A 24,880-nucleotide genomic window follows, 5' to 3' on the forward strand; every position below is an offset into this window, starting at 1 on the left:
ACGGGGGAATTCCCGGAGCCTGAGTCACCTGGAAATGGAAGCGGGATGCAAACAGACGGGCCACAGCGAGACGGGCCCCACCCCGGGCTCCATTCCCTGCCTCCCTGAGCCAGCTGGGCCCTGCCCTGGGCCCCATTCCCTGCCCCCCTGAGCCAGCTAGGGACAGGCCCCTGCCCCATTCCCTGCCCCCCTGAGCCAGCCGGGGATCTGCCCCGGGCCCCATTCCCCGCCCCCCTGACCCAGCCGGGCCCTGCCCTGGGCCCCATTCCCTGCCCCCCTGAGCCAGCTAGGGACAGGCCCTTGCCCCATTCCCTGCCCCCCTGAGCCAGCTAGGGACAGGCCCCTGCCCCATTCCCTGCCCCCCTGAGCCAGCCGGGCCCCGCCCCGGGCCCCATTCCCCCCCCCCCTGAGCCGGCCAGTCCCCACCCCAGCATTAAGAAACGAATCTTGCCCGGGGACACTGGTTCTCTCCTAAAAAGAAGCGGGTGGATTTCCCGACATGGCCACTGGGTAGCGCCCCCGCGACGGCAGGCCGTTTGGGGCGGATACACATTGCAGATATTCAAGGAAAGGAGCCCCAGGCTGGTGGCGGGAGACTGGCTACAGTCATCATCCTCACCTCCAGGGGCCTGGGAGAGAACCCAGGAGTCCTGGCCCCCAGTCCCCACCCTGCTCTAACCCTCCAGCCCCCGCTCCCCTCCCAGAGCCGGGGAGAGAACCCAGGAGTCCTGGCTCCCAGCCCCCCCTGCTCTAACCACTAGCCCCCGCTCCCCTCCCAGAGCCAGGGAGAGAACCCAGGAGTCCTGGCTCCCAGCGCCCCCTGCTCTGACCCACCAGCCCCCGCTCCCCTCCCAGAGCCGGGGAGAGAACCCAGGAGTCCTGGCTCCCAGCCCCCCCTGCTCTAACCCTCCAGCCCCCGCTCCCCTCCCAGAGCCGGGGAGAGAACCCAGGAGTCCTGGCTCCCAGCCCCCCCTGCTCTAACCACTAGCCCCCGCTCCCCTCCCAGAGCCGGGGAGAGAACCCAGGAGTCCTGGCTCCCAGCCCCCCCTGCTCTAACCACTAGCCCCCGCTCCCCTCCCAGAGCCGGGGAGAGAACCCAGGAGTCCTGGCTCCCAGCGCCCCCTGCTCTGACCCACCAGCCCCCACTCCCCTCCCAGAGCCGGGGAGAGAACCCAGGAGTCCTGGCTCCCAGCGCCCCCTGCTCTAACCCTCCAGCCCCCGCTCCCCTCCCAGAGCCGGGGAGAGAACCCAGGAGTCCTGGCTCCCAGCCCCCCCTGCTCTAACCACTAGCCCCCGCTCCCCTCCCAGAGCCGGGGAGAGAACCCAGGAGTCCTGGCTCCCAGCACCCCCTGCTCTGACCCACCAGCCCCACTCCCCTCCCAGAGCCGGGGAGAGAACCCAGGAGTCCTGGCTCCCAGCCCCCCCTGCTCTAACCACTAGCCCCCGCTCCCCCCCCAGAGCCGGGAGAGAACCCAGGAGTCCTGGCCCCCAGCCCCCACTGCCCTCCCAGAGCCGGGGAGAGAACCCAGGAGTCCTGGCTCCCAGCCCCCACTGCCCTCCCAGAGCCGGGGAGAGAACCCAGGAGTCCGGGCTCCCAGCCCCGCCCCTGCTCTAACCCACCAGACGGGGCAGTGTGATGCATTCAGGGCTCAGGTTCTCAGTGGGGCTGGTGTGAATGGATGGAGACCCCCCCCTTCCCCCCAGTGTCACTCCGGACCCCTGCATCCCAGCAGCCCCGGGACGGGGACCCCCCCCCCACGTGCTATGTGAGGCGAGCGTCTCGGGTTGCCGTGTCCTTTCCCCGCTGCTTGGAACGGGCGCCCTGGATCTCTGACCTTTAGCGAACTAGCCGGGGGGCTAAATATAGGGCTAGAGACCAGCTCCAAGGGCCCCGGCTGTCTGGAGAGGCCCGTACGGCTGGGTGGGGGTGGGGAGCCCCCATAGAAATGAGCAACGGGGAAAGGGCATCCCCTTGGGGGGGTCCCAGGGTCACAGCCCCCCTGACTTTGCCTTCACATCTGCAGTCATGTGAGGCCCCAGCCCCATTCCCCACCCCCCTGAGCCAGCCAGACCACCCCCTGGGGCTGGGAGGGAGCTGGTGCCCCCCAGAGGGGACAGGCTGCGGGTTCTGGGAGCTGCCCCAGTGGGCCCCAAGGGGTGCGTGGGGCGGGCGCTCTGCAGAGACAGGGGCCTTGTCCAGCCCGGAGAACGGGGTGTGCGGAGAATTCGGGTCAAATCCCGCCTCCTTCCTTGTCCGCACCAGGCCCGATGCCCCCCCCACCCCCACCCGCAAGCCGACCCACAGAATCTCGCACAGAGGCCACGGTCAGCCCAGTAACAGGCAACCCCCATCCCCACCCCCACTGCCCCACAGGAGAAAGCCCCTGAGGGACCCATGGCTAATAACCTGTCAGACAAGGGCGGGGGGTGGTGGTCACCGAATGCCCCAGTGCCTTATTCTATCCAGGCTCTGGGAGGGCAGTGGGGGCTGGTGGGTCAGAGCAGGGGGGCTGGGAGCCAGGACTCCTGGGTTCTCTCCCCGGCTCTGGGAGGCGAGTGGGGGCTGGTGGGTGAGAGCCGGGGGAGCTGGGAACCAGGACTCCTGGGTTCTCTCACCGGCTCTGGGAGGGGAGTGGGGGCTGGTGGGTCAGAGCAGGGGGGGCTGGGAGCCAGGACTCCTGGGTTCTCTCCCCAGCTCTGGGAGGGGAGTGGGGGCTGGAGGGTCAGAGCAGGGGGGGCTGGGAGCCAGGACTCCTGGGTTCTCTCCCCAGCTCTGGGAGGGGAGTGGGGGCTGGTGGGTTAGAGCAGGGGGGGCTGGGAGCCAGGACTCCTGGGTTCTCTCCCCAGCTCTGGGAGGGGTGGTGCTGTGCGTGAGGGATGCTGGGATCTTTCACGGAGCCACATATTTGTGCAGGTGCCAATGGCCCGTCTGGGGTTGGCCTGTCCTGACACGGGCAGGGCACTTACAGACAGTCCCTAACTGGCCCTGGGTGGGCGGAGGATGCCGGGGACCTTGGGTATAAAAGGGAGGGGGCAGCCACTGCCTGGGCACTGTCAGCTGCCCACCCCCCTGACAGCCACCACCGGAGACGAGATCCCAGCAAGTGAGTACCAGGGCCAGGACCCTCCCCTCTGGTCCACTGCCCCTTTGGAGGGGCAGGAGTGGGGGGCACCAGCGAGGCTGCAGGGGGCAGGGCTGGGCTGGCAGGGGCTGCGGGTCGGGAGTGAGGGGCACCGGCAGAGCTGGGGGGAGCCCAGGGCTAACAGGGGCTGCGGGTCGGGAGTGAGGGGCACCGGCAGAGCTGGGGGGAACCCAGGGCTGGGCTGGCAGGGGGCTGCAGGTCGGGAGTGAGGGGCACCGGCAGGGCTTGGGGGGGCAGGGCTGGGCTAGCAGGGGGCTGTGGGTCGGGAGTGAGGGGCGCCGGCAGGGCTGGGGGTAGGGGAGGCCAGGGTCTGGCCCTGTGTGGGCCCCAGCTGCAGGCTCCCCGCTATCAGGGGATGGGGTGACCTCTTCCTCCAGTGGCCAGCCTCCGGGTGTACGTGAGTCTATTTTTAACCCTGGCAGCTGCCCAGGGTGTGGGTGTGGTGGTGTGAATGTTAAAAGGCTCAGACCTGCTCCGGATTGGACAGTGGGTCCACGGTGGGTGGGACTAGGAGCCAGGACTCCTGGGTTCTGCCCCCCACACCTCCGCCCGGGCTCTGGGAGGGGAGTGGGGGCTGGTGCGTTTGAGCAGGGCGGGCTGGGAGCCAGGACTCCTGGGTTCTCTCCCCGGCTCTGGGAGGGGGTGGCTGTGGAAGGGGGGGACAAGCCTGGGGCATGTGCTTTTCCGAGGCCCCTGCCACCCCTCTGTTTTTCTCCCGCCAGCCATGTCCATCCAGAAGATCTACGCCCGTGAGATCCTGGACTCCCGTGGGAACCCCACAGTTGAGGTGGATCTGCACACGGCCAAGGGTGCGTCAGGGGGGCGAGGGAGGACTGGGGTGTGGAGAGGGAGGAGTGGGCTGGGGTGCACATGTGTGGGGAGGGCTTGGGTATGTGTGTGTGGGGGGATTCCCGTGGGGACAAGGTGGGTAATCCCAAGGCTGGGGTTCAGGGGGATCCCAAGACAGGATGGGGGGGCTGGTGGGGGTCAGGCTCTCCTGGTTGTAGGGGGAACCCCATGTTAGTTACTCCCCCTACTTCTTCCCCCCCCGCAGGTCGTTTCCGGGCCGCTGTCCCCAGCGGTGCCTCCACCGGCATCTATGAGGCTCTGGAGCTGCGGGACGGGGACAAGTCCCGATACCTGGGCAAAGGTGAGGGGCCCTCGGGGGAGGGGGGTTGATGCTAACCGGGGGCGGGAAGATTTCTCCCTCCCTCCCTGCACACCCTGCCCTCCACCCCCACTCCCCTCCATCCAAAGTGAGGGCCGGGTTAGTTCAAGGTGCGGCCGCTTGCTGGACAAATGCCCAGAGGTGATAAAAGGCTTGAACCCATATTGGGGTCGGGGGGGGGGCGCTTCCAGTCACCCCAGTGGGAGTTGCTGGCACAAGCCCCTGGGAACGGCCCATGGATTCAGGGATGGGTTTCTTGCCTTGTTCATAGGGGTGGCCGAGAGGTTCATTGACTGGTTGGTTGGTAGGTAGGGTTGGCTAGTTGGCCAAGAGGTTCATTGACTGGTTGGTTGGTAGGGTTGACTGCGAGGTTGATTGACTGGTTGAGTGGTTTGTTGGCTGGCTGGCTGGCTGGTTGCTAGGATTGGCTCGTTGGCTGGGAGTTTTGTTGGCTGGTTGGTGGATAGGGTTGGCTGTGAGGTTGATTGGCTGGTTGACCAGTTCATTGACTGGTTGGTTGGTAGGGTTGGGTGGTTGGTTGGTTGGTAGCGTTGGCTGGTTGTTTGGCTGGTTGACTGGTTCATTGACTGGTTGGTTGGTAGGGCTGGGTGGTTGGCTGAGATGTTCATTGGCTGGTTGACTGGTTCGTTGGTTGGTAGGGCTGGCTGGTTGGCTGAGAGTTCATTGGGTGGCTGACTGGTTTGTTGGCTGGCTGTGAGGTTGATTGGCCGGGGGGTTGCTAGGATTGGCTCATTGGCTGGGAGTTTCGTTGGCTGGTTGGTGGATAGGGTTAGCTGTGAGGTTGATTGGCTGGTTGACTGGTTCATTGGGTGGCTGACTGGTTTGTTGGCTGGCTATGAGGTTGATTGGTTGACCGGTTGGTAGTCTTGACTGAGAGCTTCATTGGCTGGTTGGCTGAGAGGTTACTGGTTGGTTGGGTTGACCGGTTCATTCATTGGTTGACTGATTTAATTGGCTGGTTGGCTCATTGGCTGGATAAAAGTGCTGGTTGGCACATTCTTGGGTGATTTGTTAGTTCGTTAGAATGTAGTTATTTAATTTAAATAAAGCTCTCGATCTCCTAAAATGAACTCCTAGGACATCCCATGGAAATCTGGGCTTGTCTAAATGACTATGGCCCAGGCAGACAGCTGGGATGGATGCGGGGGCACTGGGGTAGAGGGTGGGGCCATAGAGACCAGCTGGGTATGACATCTCTGTCCTTCTCCCCCCAGGGGTGCTGAAGGCTGTTGAAAATATCAACAAAATCATTGTGCCGGCCCTCCTGGAGAAGGTAACCACCGCCCGCTCACGCCTGTAGGGAGTACTCATGTATTGGGGGTCTGGGCAGTACACAGGCATGGAGGGGTACCTGACTGTGGGGGGGGGTACCAGAGGGTACCTGGCTATGGGGGGAGGCCCAGAGGACATGGGGGTTCCTGGGGAGGGCATATCTGGGTATTAGAGGGAGGCTCAGGAGTGGGGTTAGCTGGGGAAGGGGGCTAGATATATTGTGGGGGGTCCCTGGGTACAATAGGCTGTGTATAGGGTGGTGTGTGGGGGGCTGGCGCCTGGCAGAGTAGGGGAGGCAGTGGGGTGAGGTGTCCTGGATGGGGATGTGAGGGGCAGAGCTGCCCATGGTGCCTGTGTGACCCCCCCCACTGTTCCTCCCCCCCCACCGCATCCCAGAAACTCAGTGTTGTGGAGCAGGAGAAAATCGACAAACTCATGATCGACCTGGATGGGACAGAGAACAAATGTGAGTGAGAGACATCGCCACCGACCCTCTGCCAGCCCCCAACTCCCCCTCTGGCCCCTTCACCTCCAGCCCCCTCACCAAACTGCAGCCCACCCCTTCCCCGCCCCCTGCTGATCCCTCCCTGTTACCTGACTGTCGTGGGGGTGCTAATCTTATCTGTCTCCCCCCACAGCCAAGTTTGGGGCCAATGCCATCCTGGGGGTATCTCTGGCGGTGTGTAAGGCTGGGGCCGCGGAAAAGGGGGTGCCCCTCTACCGCCACATCGCCGACCTGGCTGGCAACGCTGAGCTCATCCTGCCTGTCCCGGTGAGAGCCCCTGGACGCCGGGGTTCCTCTAGGAGGGGAGGGGGGGCTGGGAGGCAGGACTCCTGGGTTCTCTCCCCGGCTCTGGGAGGGGAGCGGGGGCTAGTGGTTAGAGCAGGGGGGGCTGGGAGCCAGGACTCCTGGGTTCTCTCCCCGGCTCTGGGAGGGGAGTGGGGGCTGGTGGGTCAGAGCAGGGGGCGCTGGGAGCCAGGACTCCTGGGTTATCTCCCCGGCTCTGGGAGGGGAGTGGGGGCTAGTGGGTTAGAGCAGTGGGGGCTGGGAGCCAGGACTCCTGGGTTCTCTCTGTGGCTCTGGGAGGAGAGTGGGGTTCAGCGGCACCTGGGGACCAGGACGCCTGGGTTCTACGCTGTCCCTCCTCCCCCGGCAGGCGTTCAATGTGATCAACGGGGGCTCCCACGCGGGGAACAAGCTGGCCATGCAGGAGTTCATGATCCTGCCGGTGGGGGCCGCCAGTTTCAAGGAGGCCATGCGCATCGGGGCCGAGGTCTACCACAACCTGAAGTCCGTCATCAAGGCCAAGTACGGCAAGGACGCCACCAACGTGGGGGACGAAGGTGGCTTCGCCCCCAACATCCTGGAGAACAACGAAGGTACCGGACCCCTGGGTTCCCTCCCCGGCTCTGGGAGGGGAGCGGGGGCTGGTGGGTGAGAGCAGCGGGGGCTGGGAGCCAGGACGCCTGGGTTCCCTCCCACTCCACTCCCTGGCTGCAGATTGACAGGAAGGGGGGAACAGCTACTTATAGGCCTGCGGTTGCATTTCAAGACTTTCTCAGGCTGGGTTTTCATCTCAGCCCCCGATTCCCTCGCCAAAGGTCGCAGCCATAATTAGTGCAGCTGCTGGTAACCGGAGCCGCAGGGAGCATGGTGAGCGTTGCTGGGCCAGGAAAGGTCACGGTCTACAGGGACCCTGGCGCCGAGACGCGGCCACCTCTGGGGTGGAGTGGCCGGTGACCCAGGGACCCCCCCCCCACCCAGTGCCGAAAGGCGGCCACCTCTGGGGCAGGGCGGTGGGTGACCCGGGGACACCCCGTCTGGCGCAGATATGCGGCCACCTCTGGGGCGGGGTGGCTGGTGACCCAGGGACCCCCAAGCCGGGGCTGAGACGCGGCCACCTCTGGGGCGGGGTGGTGGGTGACCTGGGGACCCCTTGCCCGGCGCTGAGACGCGCCCACCTCTGGGGCGGCTGGTGACCCAGGGACCCCCAACCCGGGGCCGAGACGCGCCCACCTCTGGGGCGGGGCGGCTGGTGACCCAGGGACCCCCAACCCGGGGCCGAGACGCGCCCACCTCTGGGGCGGGGCGGCTGGTGACCCAGGGACCCCCAAGCCGGGGCCGAGACGCGGCCACCTCTGGGGCAGGGCACCCCACGTGCGTCTCCAGGGCCGACCCGTCGCCCGTTCGTCTCCTCCCCAGCGCTGGAGCTGCTGAAGTTGGCCATCGAGAAGGCCGGGTACCCCGACAAGGTGGTGATCGGGATGGACGTCGCCGCCTCCGAGTTCTTCCGCGGCGGGAAGTACGACCTGGACTTCAAATCCCCCGATGACCCCGCCCGCCACATCAGCGGGGAGAAGCTGGGCGAGCTGTACCAGAGCTTCATCAAGAATTACCCCGGTGAGGGGCCTGTCCTGGCTCGCCCCCGGGGCGGGGAACGGGGCGGGGGCCTGTCCCCGCTCGGGGGGCTGGCTCCAACCCTCTGCCTGCCCCCCCAGTGGTCTCCATCGAGGACCCCTTCGACCAGGACGACTGGGAGACCTGGCGGAGGTTCCTGACCCAGGTGCCCATCCAGATCGTGGGGGACGACCTGACGGTGACGAACCCCAAGCGCATCCAGAAGGCCGTGGAGCTGAAGGCCTGCAACTGTCTCCTGCTCAAAGTCAACCAGATCGGCTCCGTCACCGAGTCCATCCAGGCGTGAGCCGCCGGGGGGGGACGGGACGGGGCCTGTGGGGGCCAGGACGCCTGGGTTCTCGCCCCGGCTCGGGGAGTGGGGGCTGGTGGGTTGGAGCGGGGCGGGGGGGGGGGGGGGCTGGGAGCCCGGACGCCCGGGTTCTCTCTCTGCGCGTGGGGGGGATGGGGTTAGATTTGGATCCCCCCCCCCGCACAGCAGCACCCACAGACACCCTCCTCCCCCCGGTTCCCCCTCCCAGGTGCAAGCTGGCCCAGAGCAACGGCTGGGGGGTGATGGTCAGTCACCGCTCCGGGGAGACCGAAGACACCTTCATCGCGGACCTGGTGGTGGGGCTCTGCACAGGGCAGGTGAGCAGCGGGGGGGCTGCACCCCCCTTCCCCTGCACCCCCTACAGCCGCCCCGAGCCCCTAACCCCGGCTCTACCTCTCCCCACAGATCAAGACTGGAGCCCCCTGCCGATCCGAGCGCCTGGCTAAATACAATCAGCTGATGAGGTAACGGGCTGGGGCCTGTGCCCTCTGGGGGGCGCCGGCTCTCCCCCCGGCCCCAGGGCGGGGCCTGGCGGGCTCAGGGGGGCAGCAAATGGGGCACAGGGTCCCCCCATCTGAACCCCCCCCCCCCGAGCTCACCCCCTTCCCTGTCTCCCCCCAGGATCGAGGAGGCCCTGGGCGACAAAGCTCACTTTGCGGGACGCAAGTTCAGGAACCCTCGTGCCAAGTGAGCCCCTCGTCCGCGCCCCCCAGCGTCGGCACGGCCCTGCCCCACGGTGAGGGTGGCACTGGAGGGACGGGGCCCGGCCTGGACCCTCGCCACCGGGGCTCCCCCCAGGGCAGCGCGAAGTGACCAGCGAGCACCGGCGACACTGGGTCCAGCCCCATCGTCCTGCGGCATCTCTGGGGCCAGGCTCTGAATAAAGGCACCTGGATAGACAGCGGCTCGGTGTGGTTCTTTCCTGGGGGCCAGGACGCCTGGGTTCAATCCTCGCTTGTGGGGCGCCTGGTGGGTAAGAACGGGGGGGGCTGGGAGCCAGGACTCTTGGGTTCTCTCCCCTGCGCGGGGAGGGGGATGTAAAGGGGGAGGTCAGAGTGACAGTGAGGTTCTGGCCCCCCAAGGGAGCAGTGGATGCAGCGAGGGGGTCCAGGGGGGTCTCCCACCGTGACTGTTCCCATCCCAATGGCTGCTGTAGAGACCCCTGGCAGCCTGACCCCGGCTGGACCTAGTGCCGCGGGCGGGATGGGGAATCGCCGGTGGGTGCGGTACAGGGCCCCTGACACACAGCGACTCCCAGCCCCGCTCACACCGAGTCGCTCCAAAACCCCACCCCGGCAGGAGGAGGCGGGCTGATCGTGATTCAACAGAGACAGGTTTATTGGGGTGATACTGCTGCTCCTGCAGCCCCCCCCATTACCACACACTGGGGGGGGGGACATGTACCCCACAACACATTGCTAGGAGGCTGGGGAGGGATCTGGCTGCCCCCCGCTCAGAGCTCGGGGGCTGGAGATTGATTCTATTTACACTTAAATAACGAGCAAATTCCCCCCCCCCGGCCCCCACCAATTAGCTGAGGGGCCTCCAGCTCCCAGCAAGGAGAACAGGTTAAAATTACCCCACACAGCCCCCCCTTCCCAGGCAGGGATCCCCCCCTGCAGGGGTCCCAGCCCCTTTCCTCCCCCTCAAGGACAGGCTAATTTCCCCAAGGGTGGGGGAGGTCAGACGTTTGGGGGACCCCCCTCATATGAGCAGTGCCCTCTGGTGGCAGCAGTGGGATGCTGCAGCCTGCTCTGAGGCCCCAGGCGCCCTCTGGTGGGGGAAGGCGACACTGCACCCAGATCTCTATTCCCCGCCTCTCGCCCCCCCCCAGTCCCAACACACCCCAAAAATAGACTCTCCCCTCCCCCCCACAACTAGAGAGAAAAAACAATTCCAAACAAATCACTTAAAATACCCCCCCACACACTGAAATCCTAAAAACTCTCCTAGGCTAGTGGGTAAATACAGAGGGAGGGGGGTAACCTGGGCACGTGGGGGCACAGCAGCCCCCGCTCGGCGGCCGGGATGCCCCAAGCAAGGTTCACACACAGCAGCAGGTTTGGGGTCATTCCCTGCGATCTGCTCCCCCCCAGCCCCCCCACCCCCCCCGGCAGCACTAGGAGGTCCCAGCCCCGCCCGGCCCCTCGTCCTCGCTCTGCCGCAGCCGCTTCTTCGCCCGGATCTCGTTCATGGCCTCCTCGATGGAGCGCGTGTCCCGCTTGTTGGCCACGGGAACTGGACGGGAGAGCGGGGGTGTGAACCCAGGAGTCCCGGCTCCCAGCCCCCCCTGCTCTAACCCACCAGCCCCCACTCCCCTCCCGGAGCCGGGGAGAGAACCCAGGAGTCCTGGCTCCCAGCCCACCCTGCTCTAAACCCCCAGCCCCACCCCCCTCCCAGAGCCGGGGAGAGAACCCAGGAGTCCCGACTCCCAGCCCCCCCTGCTCTAACCCACCAGCCCCCACTCCCCTCCCAGAGCCGGGGAGAGAACCCAGGCGTCCTGGCTCCCAGCTCCCCCCTGCTCTAACCCCCCAGCCCCCACCCCCCTCCCAGAGCCGGGGAGAGAACCCAGGCGTCCTGGCTCCCAGCTCCCCCCTGCTCTAACCCCCCAGCCCCCACCCCCCTCCCAGAGCCGGGGAGAGAACCCAGGCGTCCTGGCTCCCAGCTCCCCCCTGCTCTAACCCCCCAGCCCCCACCCCCCTCCCAGAGCCGGGGAGAGAACCCAGGCGTCCGGGCCGGCGCTCACCGCAGCCGTAGGCCTTGTTGGCCTGCATGGTGTGGGCGGCGTCCTTGGCGGCCTCCTTGCCGATGAGGTGACTGTATTTGTCCTTGTAGTCGGTGTTGGGGTTCACCACGGCGGGGCCCCTCAGCGCCTCTTGCTCCGCCTCCCTCTGAGCCCGCTCCTGGGGGGGGCAGGGGCACAATGGGGGGGGTGTGAGATGGGACGGGGACACGCCCCCAGCCCCGCCCACCCATGCTGGTATGCCCCGCCCCCTACAGAGAGGGAGGCAACACCTTGGCCCCGCCCATGAGGACGACCCCCCCCCAGTCCTGCCCACCCAAAGGGAGACAGGGAGAGAGATCCCCCAAGATCCCCCCCAGCCCTGGGGCCAGCAGAGCCCGGGGGGGGCCCCACACACCTTGAGTCGGCGTTTCTCCTCGGCCCGCTGTGGGTCCCATTCCTCCCCACAGCGATAGGCCTCCAGCTCCTCGTCCGACGGGGCGAACTCCTGGGAGGCGGGGGGCAGAGCATGAGACACCCCACGGCCCCAAGAGCTTCCCGCACGCTGCCCCCACCCCAGCACTGGCCCCAGCCCCACACCGCGAGGGCAACAGGACTCCTGGGTTCTCTCCCCGGCTCCGGGAGGGGAGCGGGGGCTGGGGGGTTAGAGCCGGAGGGAGGGACTGGGGGCCAGGACTCCTGGGTTCTCTCCCCGGCTCCGGGAGGGGAGCGGGGACTGGGGGGTTAGAGCAGGGGGGGCTGGGGGCCAGGACTCCTGGGTTCTCTCCCCGGCTCCGGGAGGACAGGATGTGGGGGCAGGGGGGGTCGCTCACCTTTTTGAAGATCATGACGTAACGACTCTCCTCGTCGTCACCGAAGGAGAAGGACGTCAGGCCGGCCACTTCCACCACGTCATGCCTGGGCCGCGCGCGAGGGGGGACACGACACTCATTGACACACGGAGCAAACGTTCCCGGGCTGGACCCGGGGACCCCCCGCCCGGGGCCGAGACGCGCCCACCTCTGGGGGACCCCCCGCCCGGTGCCGAGACGCGCCCACCTCCGGGGCGGGGCGGCCGGGCACCCAGGGACCCCCCGCCCAGGGCCGAGACGCGCCCACCTCCGGGGCGTGGCGGCCGGGGACCTGGGGACCCCCCGCCCGGCGCTGAGTCGCGCCCACCTCTGGGGGACCCCTCGCCCGGCGCCGAGACGCACCCACCTCTGGGGCGGGGTGGCCGGGGACCCGGGGACCCCTCGCCCGGTGCCGAGACGCGCCCACCTCTGGGGGACCCCCCGCCCGGGGCCGAGACGCGCCCACCTCCGGGGCGGGGCGGCCGGGGACCCGGGGACCCCCCGCCCGGCGCCGAGACGCGCCCACCTCTGGGGCGGGGCGGCCGGCGACCCGGGGACCCCCCGCCCGGCGCCGAGACGCGCCCACCTCTGGGGGACCCCCCGCCCGGTGCCGAGACGCGCCCACCTCCGGGCGACCCCCCGCCCGGGGCCGAGACGCGCCCACCTCCGGGGCGGGGGGCGACCCGGGGACCCCCCGCCCGGTGCCGAGACGCGCCCACCTCTGGGGGACCCCCCGCCCGGTGCCGAGACGCGCCCACCTCCGGGGTGGGGCGGCCAGGGACCCGGGGACCCCCCGCCCGGCGCCGAGACGCGCCCACCTCCGGGGCGGGGCGGCCGGGGACCCGGGGACCCCCCGCCCGGCGCTGAGATACCCCCCACCCCACATGCGGCCCCCCACCCCGGGAGGCTCACAGGATGCTGCGCTCAAGCTTGTTCATGGGCTGGAATTTCTTTTTGGTCTGCGCGGGGTCCTGGATGAAATCAGACACGTCCTTCTCCATCTGCCAGGGGACACGGAAGGGACGGCTCAGGGGGGCGGGGAATGGGGCACGGGGCCTGGCCCCTCGGGGGGGCGCCGGCTGCCACCCGGCCCTACGGCCGCCTCTGTGGGTCACTCACCCTCTTCCTGAACTCCACCTTCTGCCGCTTCTCCTGCTCCTGCAGCTTCTTCAGCCGGGCGGCTTGTTCTGCCAGGGCGAGAGAATCCGCTGCTCAGGGTCGCGTGGGTCAGAGCAGGGGGGCTGGGAGCCGGGACGCCTGGGTTCTCTCCTTTGGGTGCCCTCGCAGACGTGCCCTTCCCCCCTTCCCTGGCCTCTGGGGGGCGCGGGGTCCCCTGAGGATGCTAGGAGCTCCGGCCCCATGGCGGGGCAGGGCTGGGTGTGTCTCCCCGGTGTGGCTCAGTCCGTAAGGCCCCCCTGTAGCGACCGGCGGGGTCCTGGGCCTGACGCCGGCTCCGCAGGGGGGTCCTGGTGCCGGAGGACACCGGGGTCGGCGCAGAGCCGGGAACCTTCAGCGCTGCCGGCCTGAGCGCGAGCCCCAGGCGGGTCGGTGTCTGTGTATAGCCCGGTCTGTACAGCGCCCCTCCCCCACCCCTGCGTCTAGTTATAGCCCGGTCTGTACAGCGCGCCCCTCCCCCACCGCTACGACTATTTATAGCCCGGTCTGTACAGCGCCCCTCCCCCACCCCTGCGTCTAGTTATAGCCCGGTCTGTACAGCGCGCCCCTCCCCCACCGCTACGACTATTTATAGCCCGGTCTGTACAGCGCACCCCTCCCCCACCGCTACGACTATTTATAGCCCGGTCTGTACAGCGCCCCTCCCCCACCCCCGTGTCTATTTATAGCCCGGTCTGTACAACGCCCCTCCCCCACCCCTGCGTCTAGTTATAGCCCGGTCTGTACAGCGCGCCCCTCCCCCACCGCTACGACTATTTATAGCCCGGTCTGTACAGCGCCCCTCCCCCATCCCCGTGTCTATTTATAGCCCGGTCTGTACAACACCCCTCCCTCACCCCGGTCTGTACAGCGCGCCCCTCCCCCACCGCTACGACTATTTATAGCCCGGTCTGTACAGCGCGCCCCTCCCCCATCCCCGTGTCTATTTATAGCCCGGTCTGTACAACGCCCCTCCCCCACCCCTGCGTCTAGTTATAGCCCGGTCTGTACAGCGCGCCCCTCCCCCACCGCTACGACTATTTATAGCCCGGTCTGTACAGCGCCCCTCCCCCACCCCTGCGTCTAGTTATAGCCCGGTCTGTACAGCGCGCCCCTCCCCCACCGCTACGACTATTTATAGCCCGGTCTGTACAGCGCCCCTCCCCCACCCCTGCGTCTAGTTATAGCCCGGTCTGTACAGCGTGCCCCTCCCCCACCGCTACGACTATTTATAGCCCGGTCTGTACAGCGCCCCTCCCCCATCCCCGTGTCTATTTATAGCCCAGTCTGTACAACGCCCCTCCCCCACCCCTGCGTCTAGTTATAGCCCGGTCTGTACAGCGCGCCCCTCCCCCACCGCTACGACTATTTATAGCCCGGTCTGTACAGCGCCCCTCCCCCTGGGTCAGGGCCATGTGGTTACGGGGTGGGGGGTGAGGGAAAGAGCTCCCTGGGGGTGGGGGCAGGGCCATGGTGTACTGGGCTGCGGGGCGGGGGGGGGAGTTCAGAGGCTAGGGGCGGGGCCACGGGGCTCCAGGGCGGGGCTCTGTCCCAGGGGGCGGGGCTCTGTCCCGGGGGGCGGGGCTCCAGGGCGGGGCTCTGTCCCGGGGGGCGGGGCTCCAGGGCGGGGCCCTGTCCCGGGGGGCGGGGCCAAGGGGCGCGGGGGCGGGGCTCTGTCCCGGGGGGGGGTTAGTGCCGGGGGGCGGGGCTCCAGGGCGGGGCCCGGTCCCGGGGGGCGGGGCCAAGGGGCGCGCGGGGGGCGGGGCTCTGTCCCGGGGGCGGGGCTTAGTGCCGGGGGCGGGGCTCCAGGGCGGGGCCCTGTCCCGGGGTGCGGGGCCAAGGGGCGCGCGGGGGTGGGCGGGGCTCCAGGGCGCGGCTCTGTCCCGGGGGGGAGGGGCTTAGTGCCGGGGGCGGGGCTCCAGGGCGGGGCCCTGTCCCGGGGTGCGGGGCCAAGGGGCGCGCGGGGGGGCGGGGCTCTAGGGCGGGGCCCTGTCCCGGGGGGCGGGGCTTAGTGCCGGGGGCGGATGCCAGGGCGGGGCTCTATCCCGGGGGGCGGGGCTCCAGGGCGGGGCTTAGTGCCGGGGGCGGGGCCCTGTCCCGGGGGGCGGGGCCAAGCGGCGCGCGGGGAGGGGCGGGGCGTTGTGGGCTCCCGCTCCCGGCCCCCCCCGCCCCGGCCCCGCCCCCGCGACCCCTGACCTCGCGCGCGGCGCCGCGTCTCCTGGTCGCCGAGCCCGGGCGGCCGCTCCATGGCGCTGAGGATGGAGCCCAGCAGGTCCAGCTCCGCCATCGCGCCGCGCCCCGCCCCTTCCGCCGCGTCACGGCGCGTCACCGCCGCGTCACCGCCCGCGCGCCCCGCCCGCGGGGCCTTAAAGGGGAGGCGCAGAGCCGCGTCGGCGGACAGATAATGGGCGGGGGATTAAAGGGGAGGCGCAGGGCCGCGTCGGCGGACAGATAATGGGCGGGGCCTTAAAGGGGAGGCGCAGGGCCGCGTCGGGGGACAGATAATGGGCGGGGGATTAAAGGGGAGGCGCAGGGCCGCGCACCCCCGCAGCACACGCGGGGGGGGGAAAGAGGGTGGAAAGACGCAGCCCCTCCCCCTTCCCGGATGCCTGGGTCCCCAAGTTCAGGACCCCCCCTCCCCCCATCGACACCCCCCCCCAATTCTCAGGGGCGGGGACTAGACGCCCCCCTCCCACCGGGGCCGGCCCTGTTTGGGGGGGGAACCCGCCCCCCTCATTCCAGCGGGACCCCCCCCACCCGTCCTGCGGCGAGGAGTCCCGCAGGGTAACGTCGCCGTCCAGGGGAAGCCGGTTCCGCAGGCCCGGGGGGGGGGTGGGGGGGCATCGCATCCCCTCACCCTGGGGGGGGGAGAGAAACCCCTCGTGCCCGGAGCGCCCCCTCCCTGGGGATGAGCCCCCCCCAGACCACCCGCCTCCCCCCCCCCGAGACCACATCTCAGCGACTTCAGGGCTTTTTTTTTTTTTTTTTCCTTTTTAATGTAAATTTGTACAAACAAACCCATGCAAAAGGTAGAAACGTGGGGGACAGAGATTTTGGGGAGCGGCGAACCCCACGGGGGGGTGGCAGGTGTGGTTTTAACGTTTACCAGCATGCATCTCTTCCCCCCCCCCCCCGCGCCATGGGGAGCCGGAGCGGCTTTAAGATTTGTTTTTAAATATATCCTTCAGTATAATTTTAGGCTGAGGGTTCCTCCCCCCAATATATTACAACTATGTACACGAGGGGTGTGTGGGTGTGCTGGGGGTGTGTGGGGGGGCACCCGGGGGACACGCAGGCTTTATACAGCAAGCAGGGAGCAGGGGGACGGGGGGGCAGCAGGTTCCTCTCGACGCCCCTCTCCGCCCCCCCGGCCCAACAGCAGATCTCTAATATAGACACAGTTGCCCCACGGTGGGGGAAATGACCGACCCACACTCTCCCAGGCCGCGACAGGGCCAGGGGCCCAGGGAGACCAGCCGGAGGGCCTGCTCAGGGCAGGTGGGGGGGTGGGGGAGGGACCCACAGCCTAGGGGCTGCAATGCCCCATGGGATGTGAGGTAGGGGCAGGGGGGAGAAGACAGCTGGGGGGAGAGATGGGCCTGTTACAGGGGGCTGAAATGCAAACAGGGCCCTTTAAGTACTGAGGGGGGTGGGTATGGCATCACCCACTTAAGACAACGCACCAGACCCCTCGCCCAGAGCCAGGGAGAGAACCCAGGCGTCCTGGCTCCCAGCCCCACCCTGCTCTAACCCACCAGACCCTGCTCCGCCGCACAGAGCCAGGGAGAGAACCCAGGCGTCCTGGCTCCCAGCCTGGGCGGGGGTAACTTGGCACAAAGATCTGGTGACTTTAAGGGGGTAGGGGAGGATATGGGGGGGTACAATGGATGGTACCTCAGTTCTGAAGAGATCCCCCCCCCCCCCCGCCAGCATGGCTGCACCGTCCCCTTCAGGCCAACTCAGGGGACCCCCCCCTTGGTGTGCGTAGCCAGCCAGGGGCTCCCATCACCCCCTGGCCTCCCAATCAGCTCCCCTCCAGCCAGGCTCTATTGCACAATCGTTAAGACGGGGGGGCCGGGACACCCCCCCCCAGGTGAGGCCGCGATCCGTCGCCACCGGGGGGTTAAGACTCCGTCGTCACAGTTTCAGAAGGGGAGCGAAGGTGGGGGCGGCCGGCCCCGGATGCCTGGGTTCCCGGCGTGGCTGCCCCGGGCTTTGGCAGGCCACAGGGGGAGGCGTTAAGTGGCCAGACCTCGCTTCTGTAAACTTTCCACCTCTTTGCTTTGCTTGAGTTCCTTCATCCTGCGGGGGGTGGGGCACAGAGAGATGGGGGTGAGGTGTGTGGGGGGGTTCCCGATGCCCCCCAAATCTTCAATCCTGCCCCATGGGCTGTTCCCCACACCCCCCCAGGCCCCAATCCCAGCCCTGGGAGCATGGACACCTGTGCACCCTCCTACCTGTCATCCCACCGCACCCACCAGCCCCTCCAATGAGCCAGATTCCCATCCTGTTAGAGCACATGTTGCTCCCCCTCCCCCGGGGCTGCCCCCACCCCTGTCCTCGGATGCCCCCTCGCTGCCCGCCTGCCCCCCATACCTGTGCCGGCAACGACGCAGAAACCGCATGATCTTACGGGCTGCCTGGTCCTGCTTCTTCGTAAGGAAAGTGCCCCTGGGGACAGACAAGAAGCGAAGGTGGAACAGGGCAGATGGTCGCAGAGACCCCTCGCCTGGTGCCGAGACGCAGCCACCTCTGGGGCAGGGCGGCTGGTGCCCCGGGGACCCCTCGCCCGGCGCGGAGACGTGGCCACCTCTGGGGCGGAGCGGCCCCAGCCAACGGCACCTAGATCCGTGGGATCTTTTCGTAGCCAGAGAGGTGACAGGAGCCAGTGGGGATGGGGGAGAAGCCCCCGCCGGCTCTAACCCACCAGCCCCCACTCCCCTCCCGGAGCCGGGGAGAGAACCCAGGAGTCCGGGCACCTACTTCATCTTCTGCTGCATGGCGGCGGAGGCGCGGTGGCCCTGCTTCAGCTTCTCGTACTCCTTGTAGCTGCGGTAACACTGCTGGATCAGAACTGCGGCCCGGCGGCTCTGCTGGAACTTCTTCTGCTCGTAGTAGCTGCGGAACTTGCTCTGGATCAGGATGGCTGCCTGCGTCATCTTCTTATACAGGGCGTACTGCGGGGCAGCAGCGGGGTCAGCGGGGGGCCCGGAGCACTCCCCTGCCAGAGCCGGGGAGAGAACCCAGGCGTCCTGGCTCCCAGCCCCGCCCTGCTCTGAACCCCCAGCCCCCGCTCCCCTCCCAGAGCCGGGGAGATACTCCTGGGGGAATTCTGCGCCACCCGCGAGCATTTCTTGGCCCCCCCGCAGACGATACGTTTCTGTCCCAGAAGTGCCGCAGTTCCGCCTTTCCCCCACCAGAGGCCGCTGTGGTGCCAGAACGGCAGCCTCTGGTGGGCGCAAGGTGGAACTGCAGCACTTCTGGGGCAGAAACGTATCGTCTGCGGGAGAAAACACAGCTCTGCGTGGGCGCAGTATTCCCCGGCCCAGGCGCAGAATTCATCACAGCACCCGGCCCCCCCACAGCCAGGTTAGGACAGAGGGGGGCACACGGGGCTGCTGGGGAGGTCACAGACCGGGGTTCAGAATGGCTAGTGGGGTGACAGTGTTGAGCCTGGGGAGGGGGAAGAGGGCCTACAGAGACCCATGGGGATGGGAGGTGCAGGGACAGGGGCAGACATGCCTGACTGAATGGGAGTCAGCCAGGGTCTGCTTGGGGGAGGCTCCCGAACACCCTAACAATCCCCCCCCTCCAAAGAAAAACCTCCCACCCACACCCAGCCCCCTCCAGGTTCGCTCCTCTGTTACCCCGAGTCCCCCCAGCCTTTGCCCTGCTTCCGACAGGTGCTGGGAACCCGGTTCTGGATTGTCATGTAAATGAATTGCACAACGCTCGGCGTTATTCTGCCGCGTAAGGAATCTATTCGTCAACAAATAAAATGACCAGAATCTGGTTTCTTTTTTGGTCTGTGTTGTCACAGACATCGTAGCAGTCAGATAAAGGACCAAGATTATTGACACTGGCGTGATTGTGTCCTTTTGACAAATAAAATATACAGAACGTTAAAATATCGCGTGCAGAATTTTACATTTTTGGGCGCAGAATTCCCCCAGCAGTAGGGAGAGAACCCAGGAGTCCTGGCTCCCAGCTGCCCCAGCTCCTCTGTAGCCTGTAAGATTAACCTGCTTGCTGGCATATATACGTTTGGTTTATTGTAATAGGTTTATAGATTGATATTAAAGTAAGTTCAGCGGTCATGCAAGGCCATGCTAATGTCCAGTCCAACGGCATTAATAGGTCTGTTCGGGTCATCAACGCGTACAAACACGCCAGCCTACGGAGTAAGTGGGTCCTGACAGTTTTGGGGGTGAGGAATGAAGTTAGGGCATAGGAGGAAGGATTTCCGGCACCTATAAAAGAGGTGACCCACCTCGCTAGAGAGGCCGTACTGGTTTTCCGTGACCTGTCTAAGTTGCAAGGGGACTAAGCGTTTGTTCTTAGCTTTGTGTATTAGGTTTTGATTTTAAGTTCGCTGAGTAAACTCGAAGTTCGCTTCGCTCGCTCTTAGCTCTGGCTTCTCCTAAGCGCTGCACCTCCCACTCGAGAAGTGAGGAACCGGAACCGCCAGAGGCGAGGCTGGTCCTGTCTCTCCCCCCACCGGGTTATCAAGGAAGGGTGAGAGTCTCTTAACCAAAGCTTTGGAGCGTGCAACACCGTAATCCCCTATGGATCTTTCGAAGAGCGGGAATACAATCTAACGCAGTAACTCAGATTATTTTACCATTTAATTCCTCCTGCGTTTTATCTTAATAAAAAGTCTTTAAGGCCGTATCGGTCTCAGCGTGAGCTTCCTGTCATACCCCCAAGGGTCCGTTATAAATTCTGGGGCGCCTGATTCGGGACAAGAACCTTATTATCTTTTAATTAAACAGATTGGCGAGCCAAAAACCCCTATTATCCAAACTAATATTAACAACCTTATAAATCAGGCAACACCTCCCAGAGCTGGGGAGAGAACCCAGGAGTCCTGCCTCCCAGCCCCCCCGATCTAACCCACCGGCCCCCACTCCCCTCCCAGCACTGGGGAGAGAACCCAGGAGTCCTGGCTCCCAGCCCCACCCCTGTTCTAACCCACCAGCCCCCACTGCCCTCTCAGAGCCGGGGAGAGGACCCAGGAGTCCTGGCTCCCTGCCCCACCGTGCTCTGACCCACCAGACCCCAGCGCCGGGAAGAGAACTAGCATCTCACACCCCTCCCCGCAATCAGAGTCCCCCCAACCCCACACCAGCCCCCTATGCCCCGCAGGGTCATCCAAGCCCCCCCCGCTCGTTACCTTCAAGGCGATCCACGTGAGCTTGCAAGACAGAGAGAGAAGAGGCGGGTTAGCGGGGCAGGGTGGGGCTCCCGGGCAGAGACCCGAAGGACTTGGCTCACACGGGCGCCAGGCTACAACCCCCTCGGGGTGGGCGCAGGCTGGCCGGTAGCTCCCAGGGCAGCCCCACACCTTGGGGCCCCCTGAAGGGCAGCACAGGGGGGGCCCCCCAGCTGGGCGTTACCTGCTTATACTTGCGGTAACATCGCTGGATCACAGCCGCCGCGGTCTCCTGCTGCTCCTTCAGCCGGCGGCCCTGCGGGGAGAGGGGAGTGAGGGGCAGGGAGCAGAGACGGAGGTGGGGGGCAGGTCCCTGGCACCCGGGGATGGCGGGATCGGGGGAGGGCTATCCTGCTGCTGGGCAGGTAAGGGGGGTGGTATCTGTTGCCATGGGGAATTCCCAGTTGCCAGGGGACAGTACGAGAGACACCGGGATGCCGGCTGCCATGGGACAGTACGAGAGACACCGGGATGCCGGTTGCCATGGGGAATTCCCAGTGGCCAGGGGACGGTACGAGAGACACGGGGATGCCGGCTGCCATGGGACGGTACGAGAGACACCGGGATGCCGGCTGCCATGGGACGGTACGAGAGACACCGGGATGCCGGCTGCCATGGGACGGTACGAGAGACACCGGGATGCCGGCTGCCATGGGACGGTACGAGAGACACCGGGATGCCGGCTGCCATGGGGAATTCCCAGTGGCCAGGGGATGGTACGAGAGACAGGGGGATGCCGGTTGCCATGGGCAATTCCCAGTTGCCAGGGGACGGTACGAGAGACACCGGGATGCCGGTTGCCATGGGCAATTCCCAGTTGCCAGGGGACAGTACACGGAGATGGCTGTTGCCGTGGGGATCCCTGTCACCGGGGAACGGGGGAAAAGATGGAGGGAGGGGGCGGAGGCCCCTGGCTGGGGGGCCCCGGGGGTACCTTGTACTTGCGGAAGGCCGTCTGGATGATGCGGGCAGCCTCGTAGAGCTCGCGCTGCTCGTGGTCGGACAGCGTCAGCAGCGCGAACTCGCTCTCCATCTTCCCGTTGGCCGAGGCGTTGAGGAACTCGGCCCAGCTGGCGGCCGTGGGGGGCGGGGGCAGCCGGTCGAAGGGCAGCTCCCCCAGCGGGGCCTGCAGGGGGCTGAGACACACCCGGGACGAGGGCACCGGCCTGGGGGTGGGGGGCATGAGACAGTCACCCCGGTGCCCCTAGAGGGGACAGGCCCCGCTCCCCATTTCCCGACCCCTGAGCCCGCTAGTCCCCACTGGGGCCGGGTGGGAGCCAGTGCCCCCCAGAGGGGACAGGTCCCTCCCCCCGTTCCCCACCCCCCGGAGCCCGCCAGTCCCCCCCTGGGGCCGGGTGGGAGCCGACAACCTGCAGAGAGGACAGGCCCCGTGCCCCGTTCCCCGACCCCTGAGCCCGCTAGTCCCCACTGGGGCCAGGTGGGAGCCAGTGCCCCCCAGAGGGGACAGGCCCCGCACCCCGTTCCCTGCCCCCCGGAGCCTGCCAGTCCCCCACCGGGGCCGGGTGGGAGCCAGTGCCCCCCAGAGGGGACAGGCCCCTCCCCCCGTTCCCCACCCCCCGGAGCCCGCCAGTCCCCCCCTGGGGCCGGGTGGGAGCTGACAACCCGCAGAGGGGACAGGCCCCGAGCCCCATTGCCCACCCCCCGGAGCCCGCCAGTCCCCACTGGGGCCGGGTGGGAGCCAGTGCCCCCCAGAGGGGACAGGCCCCGCACCCCATTCCCCGACCCCTGAGCCCGCTAGTCCCCACTGGGGCTGGGGGAGGGGGGAGCCGGCGCCCCCCAGAGGAGGACAGGCCCCACGCCCCGTTCCCCGCCCCCCGGAGCCCGCCAGGCGCGGCGCCGCCCGGAGGCCAGGCCGCGTACCTGTGGTGGGAGACGCCGGGCAGCTGGTCCACGCTCTCCAGGTAGCCGGCCAGCCAGGACATGGTCTCACTCAGCCCCACGTTCCCGCTTCGTTCCCGCAGCGGCACCTCGGCCGCGGAGCTGAAACCCTCCTGCTTGATGTGCTCCGGCGTTGCCTCGATGATCTGCTTGGCCAGCGTGATCATGTCCACCTGCGGGGGGGGGAGCGCCCGGACGCCTGGGTTCTCTCCCCAGCTCTGGGAGGGGAGCGGGGGGTTAGAGCGGGGTGGGGGCTGGGAGCCAGGACTCCTGGGTTCTCTCCCCGGCTCTGGGAGGGGAGCGGGGGGTTAGAGCGGGGTGGGGGCTGGGAGCCAGGACTCCTGGGTTCTCTCCCCGGCTCTGCCCCTGCCAATGACTTGGGGCCAGTCAATATGCCTCTGTTTCTCTTTCTTTACCAGAGGGAGAAGGGGTGCCCCCCGATCACAGCCCATCCCCCTGCATAGCCCCCAAGCCTTTCACCTCCCCCCAGCCAACCCGTCCGCCAGCACCCCGGTACCTGGAGCACGTCAGTGGCCGGCAGGTACCCCTCGTTCTCCGCGTTCTCCCCGTAAGCCAGCAGCTCCGGCTCGGGGGCCCCCTCGTAGTCCATGAAGAAGTGGGGGGAGCAGCGCAGGCCAGGCGGGCTCGGGGGGTCCCGCAGGTACCAGCCCTCGGGGGGCGGCCCGAAGTCCATGGCGGCCTCGGCCTCGGGGCTGCCGGCGGGCGAGTCGCGCAGGGCCGAGGCGCTGGAGTAGGCCGAGGTGACGGAGACGGAGCCGTCCGAGAGCTCCGAGGGCGAGGAGACGCTGCTCACCGTGCTGAGCCCTGGGGACGAGGGGGGTCAGCGGGCGAGGGGGGGGAACCAGACACCCCCCCCCCCCCGCGCGGGTGCTGTACCTGTGTCGGGGCTGGCGGAGAGCGGGGAGGGGAGGCCCAGGGCCTCGGCCGGGCACGGCGCCCCCCAGCCCTTGTCCACGGTGCCCTCGGGGCTCGGCTCCTGGCACTGCAGCTCCTCCAGGCGGGCGGCGAGGGCCACGTGGCCCCGGGAGCGAGCCACGGCCAGGGGCAGCCGGCCCAGCGAGTCCGGGATGGAGAGGGCCCGGCCGTCCCAGCGGTACAGCAGGAGGGCCGCGTCCAGGTGGCCCAGGGCGCAGGCCCACATCTGTGGGGGGGGAGAGAGCAGGGAGCTAAGGGGCGCTGTGGGGCAGGGAGTGGGGCGGGGGGCTCAGCGGGGGGGGCGCTCTCCCCGGGCAGACGGGCCTGGCGCTATGGGGCGCTGTGGGGCAGGAAGTGGGGCGGGGGGCTCAGTGGGGGGCGCTCTCCCCGGGCAGATGGGCCTGGCACTATGGGGCGCTGTGGGGCGGGGGGCTCAGCGGGGGGCGCTCTCTCCTGGCAGTCAGGGCTGGTGCTATGGGGCGCTGTGGGGCAGGGAGCAGCGCGGGGGGCTCAGCGGGGGGGCGCTCTCCCCGGGCAGACGGGCCTGGCGCTATGGGGCGCTGTGGGGCAGGGAGTGGGGCGGGGGGCTCAGTGGGGGGCGCTCTCCCCTGGCAGTCAGGGCTGGCGCTATGGGGCGCTGTGGGGCAGGGAGCTCAGCGGGGGGCGCTCTCCCCTGGCAGTCAGGGCTGGCGCTATGGGGCAGGGAGCAGCACGGGGGGTTCGGGGGGGGCGTTCTCCCTGGGCAGGCGGGGCTGGCGCTATGGGGCTCAGTGGGGGGCGCTCTCCTCTGGCAGTCAGGGCTGGCCCCAGGGCAGAGCTAGGGGGCGCTGTGCTGTGGGGAGTGTGTTGTGGGGCCCTTCAGGGTCAGCCACCCCACCTCTGAGGCTGCATCTCCAGGATCCCTCCCCTTGGGGCACATCCCCCCAAATCTTCCCAGCTTGGGGGCCCCCCTCACCAGGGGGGTGCAGGAAAAGTGGTCGACGTTCAGCGGGTCCACTTCCTGCTCCAGATCGAGGCTCTCGGCACTGAGGTTCCTGCAGGAAAATCCCCAAGCGTTAGGGGGCGGAGAACGGAGATCCCCCAACAGACGCCCCCCACCTCGCCCCGCATCAGCCTGGGGAACTCACCGCCACTTGATGAGGGTCTCGATGAGCCGGGCGTAGCCCTGGGCGGCTGCGAGGTGAAGCAGGGTCATGCCCCGGAAGCGGATGTCATGGACCAGGGTGTCGGAGTGGAGCCAGGAGGAGCGAGACATCATCGTCTCGCACAGGGCCACGATCCGCTCCTCGAAGGAGTCCGCCACCGTCTGCGGGGAGAGCGCAGGGTCCCCGTCACCCGCCGCCCCGCCTCAGAGGTGGCCGCATCTCAGCGTCGGGAGAGGGGTCCCCGGATCACCAGCCGCCCCGCCTCAGAGGTGGCCGCATCTCAGCGCCGGGCGAGGGGTCCCCGGATCACCAGCCGCCCCGCCTCAGAGGTGGCCGCATCTCAGCGCCGGGCGAGGGGTCCCCGGATCACCAGCCGCCCCGCCCCAGAGGTGGCCGCATCTCAGCGC

The 24,880-nt window shown here is 67.7% G+C and overlaps 3 protein-coding genes across 4 annotated transcripts in view; 1 reads left to right on the forward strand and 2 right to left on the reverse strand.

The window, feature by feature from the left end:
- The first annotated feature begins 2,907 nt into the window (after positions 1-2,907).
- ENO3 (enolase 3) lies at positions 2,908-9,232 on the forward strand. Its single transcript, XM_084616615.1, has 12 exons — positions 2,908-3,104; positions 3,866-3,952; positions 4,198-4,293; positions 5,547-5,605; positions 6,001-6,070; positions 6,243-6,376; positions 6,762-6,984; positions 7,808-8,005; positions 8,104-8,305; positions 8,542-8,650; positions 8,739-8,797; positions 8,955-9,232. The coding sequence occupies exons 1-12, from the start codon at positions 3,002-3,004 to the stop codon at positions 9,022-9,024; spliced, it is 1,410 nt and encodes a 469-aa protein (XP_084472741.1). The 5' UTR covers positions 2,908-3,001; the 3' UTR covers positions 9,025-9,232.
- Positions 9,233-10,423: 1,191 nt separating this feature from the next.
- On the reverse strand, positions 10,424-15,408 carry SPAG7 (sperm associated antigen 7). Its single transcript, XM_084616228.1, has 7 exons — positions 15,258-15,408; positions 13,026-13,093; positions 12,819-12,907; positions 11,889-11,973; positions 11,474-11,563; positions 11,080-11,236; positions 10,424-10,571 (listed from the first exon to the last, which is right to left on the reverse strand). The coding sequence occupies exons 1-7, from the start codon at positions 15,346-15,348 to the stop codon at positions 10,453-10,455; spliced, it is 699 nt and encodes a 232-aa protein (XP_084472354.1). The 5' UTR covers positions 15,349-15,408; the 3' UTR covers positions 10,424-10,452.
- A 637-nt stretch (positions 15,409-16,045) lies between these two features.
- CAMTA2 (calmodulin binding transcription activator 2) overlaps positions 16,046-24,880 on the reverse strand; it is a 29,580-nt gene continuing 20,745 nt past the window's right edge. Inside the window, exons 13-23 of one of the 2 annotated variants that reach the window (XM_084616416.1) lie at positions 24,456-24,634; positions 24,284-24,362; positions 23,290-23,554; positions 22,910-23,217; positions 22,375-22,565; positions 21,428-21,659; positions 20,678-20,749; positions 20,455-20,475; positions 18,045-18,238; positions 17,658-17,732; positions 16,046-17,363 (exon numbers count right to left, since the gene is read on the reverse strand). In XM_084616416.1, the coding sequence (XP_084472542.1) occupies positions 17,300-17,363; positions 17,658-17,732; positions 18,045-18,238; positions 20,455-20,475; positions 20,678-20,749; positions 21,428-21,659; positions 22,375-22,565; positions 22,910-23,217; positions 23,290-23,554; positions 24,284-24,362; positions 24,456-24,634 (1,680 nt within the window). In that variant the 3' untranslated portion in view covers positions 16,046-17,299. The remainder of the gene's footprint in view (positions 17,364-17,657; positions 17,733-18,044; positions 18,239-20,454; positions 20,476-20,677; positions 20,750-21,427; positions 21,660-22,374; positions 22,566-22,909; positions 23,218-23,289; positions 23,555-24,283; positions 24,363-24,455; positions 24,635-24,880) is intronic. The other variant, XM_084616417.1, reaches the window with a different exon arrangement.

The sequence above is a fragment of the Lepidochelys olivacea genome, assembly GCF_965140295.1.
Source record: "Lepidochelys olivacea isolate rLepOli2 genome assembly, chromosome: 28".
Taxonomy (NCBI): Eukaryota; Metazoa; Chordata; order Testudines; family Cheloniidae; genus Lepidochelys; species Lepidochelys olivacea.

Excerpts from the sequence above, each read along its gene's own strand:
- ENO3 (XM_084616615.1), top strand. The coding sequence starts at position 3,002 with ATGCCGGGGACCTTGGGTATAAAAGGGAGGGGGCAGCCACTGCCTGGG. Across the intron at positions 4,294-5,546 it reads GTCCCGATACCTGGGCAAAG|GGGTGCTGAAGGCTGTTGAA; the intron begins GTGAGGGGCCCT and ends TTCTCCCCCCAG. Across the intron at positions 8,006-8,103 it reads CTTCATCAAGAATTACCCCG|TGGTCTCCATCGAGGACCCC; the intron begins GTGAGGGGCCTG and ends CTGCCCCCCCAG.
- SPAG7 (XM_084616228.1), bottom strand. The coding sequence starts at position 15,348 with ATGGCGGAGCTGGACCTGCTGGGCTCCATCCTCAGCGCCATGGAGCGG. Across the intron at positions 12,908-13,025 it reads AGGTGGAGTTCAGGAAGAGG|ATGGAGAAGGACGTGTCTGA; the intron begins GTGAGTGACCCA and ends GTCCCCTGGCAG. Across the intron at positions 11,974-12,818 it reads AAGCTTGAGCGCAGCATCCT|GCATGACGTGGTGGAAGTGG; the intron begins GTGAGCCTCCCG and ends CGCGCGGCCCAG.